General features: G+C 51.5%; 1 protein-coding gene across 1 annotated transcript; it reads left to right on the forward strand.

The window, feature by feature from the left end:
- The first annotated feature begins 492 nt into the window (after positions 1-492).
- On the forward strand, positions 493-2201 carry LOC121879985 (adhesive plaque matrix protein-like). Its single transcript, XM_042386860.1, has 3 exons — positions 493-510; positions 613-1347; positions 1458-2201. The coding sequence occupies exons 1-3, from the start codon at positions 493-495 to the stop codon at positions 2199-2201; spliced, it is 1497 nt and encodes a 498-aa protein (XP_042242794.1).
- Positions 2202-6227: the final 4026 nt, after the last annotated feature.

The raw sequence follows: 6227 nt of genomic DNA on the forward strand, positions 1-6227 counted from the left end.
TGAGGTGTGAGGTTATGAGGTGTGATATGAGGTGTGAGGTTATGAGGTGTGAGGTTAAGGAGGTGTGAGGTTATGAGGTGTGAGGGACCTTTTTTCCCAGTAGGACGTAAGGCATCTAGTGACCACCCTGTCTTGTTCATCCTGGTATTTGAAACCAATACCCGGAGGTGTTTTGAGAGGTGGGGGTAAGGGGGATGTACACATACAAATACACATACATACAGAGATACACACATACAGTTATACACACACACACACACACTCTCTCTCTCTCTCTCTCTCTCTCAGTAACACAAATTTTAACACCTGTCTCTCCTCTCCGACAGGTAAGACCCCAGCAGGTGTCCTCAAGTGTGTACTGCCGCGTCAGGTGCAGGTGCTGACGTCACTCTGTGGGGGATTGACTCGACTGTGATACAACGTTATACAGGGTTCGAACCTCACCAACGCCTCTGGTTCGAACCCTTTGTACCCACGACACTGTACTCGATCATGTTCACTTCCCCAATTGTAAAGTCAGGTGGTCATTCTCAGCTAGGTGGATCGAACCAGCGGCCGTAAGGATAGGAAGTGAGTTGTATCCACAGCCGTTACATCTCTTAATATATCCAGCCTCAGTATATCCAGCCCCTGGTATATCCAGCCTCAGTATATCCAGCCCTCAGTATATCCAGCCCCTCATATATCCAGCCCTCGGTATATCCAGCCTCAGTATATCCAGCCCTGCATATCCAGCCTGCATATCCAAGCCCCCAGTATATCCAGCCCCAGTATATCCAGCCCTCAGTATATCCAGCCCCAGCATATCCAGCCCTCGGTATATCCAGCCCTCAGTATATCCAGCCCTCGGTATATCCAGCCCTCAGCATATCCAGCCCTCAGTATATCCAGCCTCAGTATATCCAGCCCCCATATATCCAGCCCTCAGTATATCCAGCCCTCAGTATATCCAGCCCCTGCATATCCAAGCCCCCAGTATATCCAGCCTCAGTATATCCAGCCCTCAGCATCCAGCCCTCAGATCCAGCCCCTAGTATATCCAGCCCTCAGTATATCCAGCCCTCGGCATATCCAGCCTCAGTATATCCAGCCCTCAGTATATCCAGCCCTCAGTATATCCAGCCCTCAGTATATCCAGCCCTCAGTATCCAGCCCTCGTATATCCAGCCCTCAGTATATCCAGCCCTCGGTATATCCAGCCCTCAGTATATCCAGCCCTCAGTATATCCAGCCCTCAGTATATCCAGCCTCAGCATATCCAGCCCCTGCAATCCAGCCCTCAGTATATCCAGCCCTCAGTATATCCAGCCTCAGTATATCCAGCCTCAGTATATCCAGCCTCCTCAGGTATATCCAGCCCTAGTATATCCAGCCCCTCAGTATATCCAGCCCTCAGTATATCCATAGCCGCCTCAGTATATCCAGCCTCAGTATATCCAGCCCCTCAGTATATCCAGCCCTCAGTATATCCAGCCCTCAGTATATCCAGCCTCAGTATATCCAGCCCTCAGTATATCCAGCCCTCAGTATATCCAGCCCTCAGTATCAGCCTTGTATCCCAGCCTCGTATATCCAGCCCTCAGTATATCCAGCCCTCAGTATATCCAGCCCTCGGTATATCCAGCCTCTCAGTATATCCAGCCTCGGTATATCCAGCCCTCAGTAAGCCCTCAGTATATCCAGCCCTCAGTATATCCAGCCCTCAGTATATCCAGCCCTCAGTATATCCAGCCCTCGGTATATCCAGCCCTCATATCCAGCCCCTAGCCCCTCATATCCAGCCCCAGTATATCCAGCCCTCAGTATATCCTCAGCATATCCAGCCCTCAGTATATCCAGCCCTCAGTATATCCAGCCTCCCAGTATATCCAGCCCTCAGTATATCCAGCCCTCAGTATATCCAGCCCTCAGTATATCCAGCCCTCAGTATATCCAGCCCCTGCATGTCAGCCCTGTGGCATATCCAGCCCGTCAGTTCCGCCTCGTATACAGCCTCAGTATATTCCAGCCCTCGTGATCCCAGCCCCAGGTCCAGCCATATCCAGCCTCAGTATCCAGCCCTCAGTATATCCAGCCCTCAGTATATCCAGCCCTCAGTATATCCAGCCCTCAGTATCCAGCCTCAGTATATCCAGCCCTCAGTATATCCAGCCTCAGTATATCCAAGCCCTCAGTATATCCAGCCCTCAGTATATCCATAGCCCTCAAGTATATCCAGCCTCAGTATATCCAGATCTCCCTCAGCTCTCTCACCTTGCTCTCGCCACATTCCTCTCTCTTCCTCCTCCTTCCTCCCTTCCCTCTCCCTTCCCTTCCTTCCTCCCCTCCTTCTCCTCCTCTCAACTCCCAAAACCTTCCATGACCCCCTTCCATCCCCTTAATCCCTTGCCTTCACCCCTTAACCTCATCCCTTCCTCACCCTTCTTCTCCCTCCTCCCTTCCCCCACCCTAACTACTCTCATCCTCCTTCCCACTCTCTTCCCCTTCCAACTCTCTCTTCCCTAACTGTTTCTCCCTCCCACTCCTCTACCCTCCTTCTCCCTCTCTTCTCTTCCTCCCCCTTCTTCCTCGTCCGACTAACCCAATTTAGCGGGCAATCTTGCTGGCAGGTGTATAGTAATTCTGGCGTTTTCCTGACGCCTGCTAGTACACCTGTTCCATGCGCGGATTTGCCTCCATTATCTAGAGACATTTAGCAGCAGGGCAGGCAATAAGTAAAAAAAGCAGGGAAGCAGACACTAAACAAGGCAATAAGAGAAAACAGGGGAAGGGGTGCAGAAGATGACTAGCAGGCAGCAAGCAGGCAATAAGTAGGAAACATGTGAAAAGCAGGCGGAAGACACAAGAGCAAGGAAGTAGAGATAAGTAGGTAAAACACGTAGGGTAAAACATGCAAAGCAGGCGGAAGCGAGCAGAAATAGCAGAACAAGGCATGTAGTAAACCAACAGATGAAGCAGGAGCAAGCAGGAACAAGCAGGAACAGGCAGGAACAGGCATACTTTAGATCTGTAGATAGATAGATGGATAAATAGATAGATAGATAGATTCTGTGTATTTATTTTACGAATTACTTATGAGAAAGATCGTAATAATGGCTTACTTAAATGACCTTGTTTACTGTGTTACTAACTCTCTCTCTCTCTCTCTTCAACCATCCTTCACTGTCTCCCTTTCCCCCTCCCTTTCCCTCTCCCTTTCTCCTCTCCTTCTCCCTTCTCTCTCTCCCGTCTTCTTCACTCACTCCACCACCGGTGTCGCCTATGATGTTTTTTTAAAGGATTCTTCAAGACGATTTCCAGATGATTGCCCAGTTCTTCCCCCACTCTCCCTCTTTTTTCCTCTCACCTTCTTCCTCTCCCTTCATCCTTCCTCCCTACCCCCTCCCACTCTTCCCTCCCCTCTTCCTCTCCTTCACCTTCTGCTCCCCCCTCCTTCCGTCCTCTCCCCTCTTCCTCCCTCTTCCTCACCTTCCTCTTCCTTCTCCTCCTCCTTTCCCCCTGCCTCAACTTGATGACTATTGATGGTCCGTGGGCGGGGTGGTGGAGGGTGGAGGATGAGCGGAGGCGGGGCAGAGGCCACTCGGGGGTGACCGTGTTGAGGGCGGTGGAGAAGCCACTCTCCGGACCGCCTCGCAATTTGTAGACTGGATCTCAATTTTTATTGAGGAGATTGGATGAGCGGATCAGGGAAGTTTGGGGGGGAGGAGGTGTGGGAGGGAGGAAGGTGGGGAGAGGAAGGAGGTGGGGTAGAGATGGGGTGGGAGGGGAGGAAGGTGGGGGAGAGGAAGGAGGTGGAGATGGGGGTGGGAGGGAGGAAGGTGGGAGAGGAAGGAAGAAAGGAAGGAGGAGTGGGGTAGAGATGGGGTGGGGAGGGGAGGAAGAGTGGATAGAAATGGGGTGGGAGAGGAACAAAGGGATGAATTGGTGGTGGGGGAGGATAAAAGAGGAACTAGGCGAGGGGAGGAAAAGGAAGAGGAGGAGATGAGTAGGAGGGGAGGGTGAACTGGGGAGGAAGAGGGAGAGGAAATTTGGAGGAGGAGGAAATATGAATAGAAATTAATTGAATTATATTATATTATTATTATTTATTATTATTATATATGGTTGTTGTTGTTGTTGTTATGAAAAGGTGAACGAAATTCAGATTCTTGCCAAAGTAAACAAAAATAACGTATTTTTTTGTTAGATTCTAATTTGTATATGTGTGTGTGTGTGTGTGTGTGTGTCTGCCTGTCTGTCTGTTTATCTGTTTGTCTGTCTGGGATGCACAGCCATCTGGGATAGTCTACAAACCATTGGGATAGTCACACAACCATCTGGGATAATCTACCACCATCTGGGATAGTCCCACCATCTGATAGTCTACCACCATCTGGGATAGTCACACATGGATAGTCACCACCATCTGGTTATCGTCAACATCTGGGATAGTCCACAACCATCTGGGATAGTCTACCAATCTGGGATAGTCCACAACCATCTGGGATAGTCTACCACCATCTGGGATAGTCCACAACCATCTGGGATAGTCTACCACCATCTGGGATAGTCACACAACCATCTGCAGCGTTGCCCATAAAACCAACTCGACCAATCGACCAAGAAATACGATATTCTGTGACCTGCTGTCTATTCCTTGGAGGAGGGGGCTAGGGAGAAGGGGGAGGGGAGAGGGCTAGGAGAGGGAGGGGGGAGGGGCAGGAGAGAGGGAGGGGCTAGGAGGGGCTAGGGAGAAGAGGGGAGGGGCTAGGAGGAGGGGCTAGTGAGGAAGAGGGAGGGGGCTAGGGGGCGGGAGGGGGGGGGGGGGGCGGGAGGGGCAGGAGGGGGGAGGGAGGGGGGGGCTAGGGGGGGGGGGGGGGCTAGGAGAGGGGGGAGGGAGGGTGGGGAGGGGGGCTGGAGGGGAGGGAGAGAGGAGGAGGAGGGGGTAGGGAGAAGAGGGGTGGAGAAGGGGGGGCAGGGAGAAGGAGGGAGGCTAGAGAAGAGGGGAGGGGCTAGAGAGGGGCTAGGGAGAAGAGGGGAGGGGCTAGGAGGAGGGGCTAGAGGGGAGGCTAGGAGGAGGGGCTAGTGAGAAGAGGGAGGGGCTAGAGAAGAGGGGGGCTAGGAGGAGGGCTAGGAGAAGAGGGAGGGGCTAGGATGAGGGGCCAGTGAGAAGAGGGTGGGGCTAGGGAGGAGGAGGCTAGGGAGAAGAGGGGCTAGAAGGAGGGGGTAGAGAAGAAGAGGGAGGGGCTAGGTGAAGAGGACTAGAGAAAGAGAGGGAAGAAGGTTAAGAGATAGGGGGCTACCCTTCTCCTCTTCTTTACCCTTCCTCCTCTTTTTACCCTTCCTCCCTCCTCCTCCTCTACCCTTCCTCCTCCTCCTCCTCCTCCTCCTCCTCCTCCTCCTCCTCCTCCTCCTCCTCCTCCTCCTCCTCCTCCTCCTCCCTCCTCCATATGTCAGTCACAAATCGTCGTAAATGTAATATCGACAAGAACTTTATCCAATAATAAACACTGATGTTGACTCTCTTCCTCCTTTCTTTTTCAGCTTTCTTCCTCCCTCCTCCTCCTCCTCCTCCTCCTCCTCCTCCTCCTTTCTTCCTCATCTACCCTTCTTCTTTCTTCCTCCTCTTTCCTTCTCCACTTTTCCTTCCACACACACACACACACACACACACACACACCCTCCTATATTAAAGCCTATATTAAATAACCCATCCAGTGAGTGATTTACAGGTATGACCGTGATTGATGGTGATTTATTACCTGTGGGGGCTTTTATTGTGGTGTTGTGAGGGTGTGATGGTGGTGGTGGTAGGTGGTGTGATGATGGTGGTGGTGGTGGTGATGATGGGTGGTGATGATGGGATGGTGGGGTGATGGTGGTGGTGATGTGGTGGTGATGATGGTGATGGTGGTGATGGTGGTGGTGTGGTGATGGTGGTGGTGTGTGGTGTGGTGATGGTGGTGGTGGTGGTGATGGTGATGATGATGGTGGTGGTGGTGGTGATGATGGTGGTGTAGGTGGTGGTGATGATGATGTGGGTGGTGATGGTGGTGGTGGTGGTGGTGGTGGTGTGATGATGATGGTGATGATAATTGTGGTGAACATTTTGAAAGGTGTATTAATAATAATGATAATAATAATAATAATAATAAAATAATATAATAATTATCGTGGTATTACAGTGTCAGCGACTGGTTTTAGGATGACTCTCTCTCTCTCTCTCTCTCTCTCTCTCTCTCTCTCTC

Source organism: Homarus americanus, unplaced genomic scaffold (genome assembly GCF_018991925.1).
Source record: "Homarus americanus isolate GMGI-L3 unplaced genomic scaffold, GMGI_Hamer_2.0 scaffold21072, whole genome shotgun sequence".
In the NCBI taxonomy this organism is placed as follows: Eukaryota; Metazoa; Arthropoda; class Malacostraca; order Decapoda; family Nephropidae; genus Homarus; species Homarus americanus.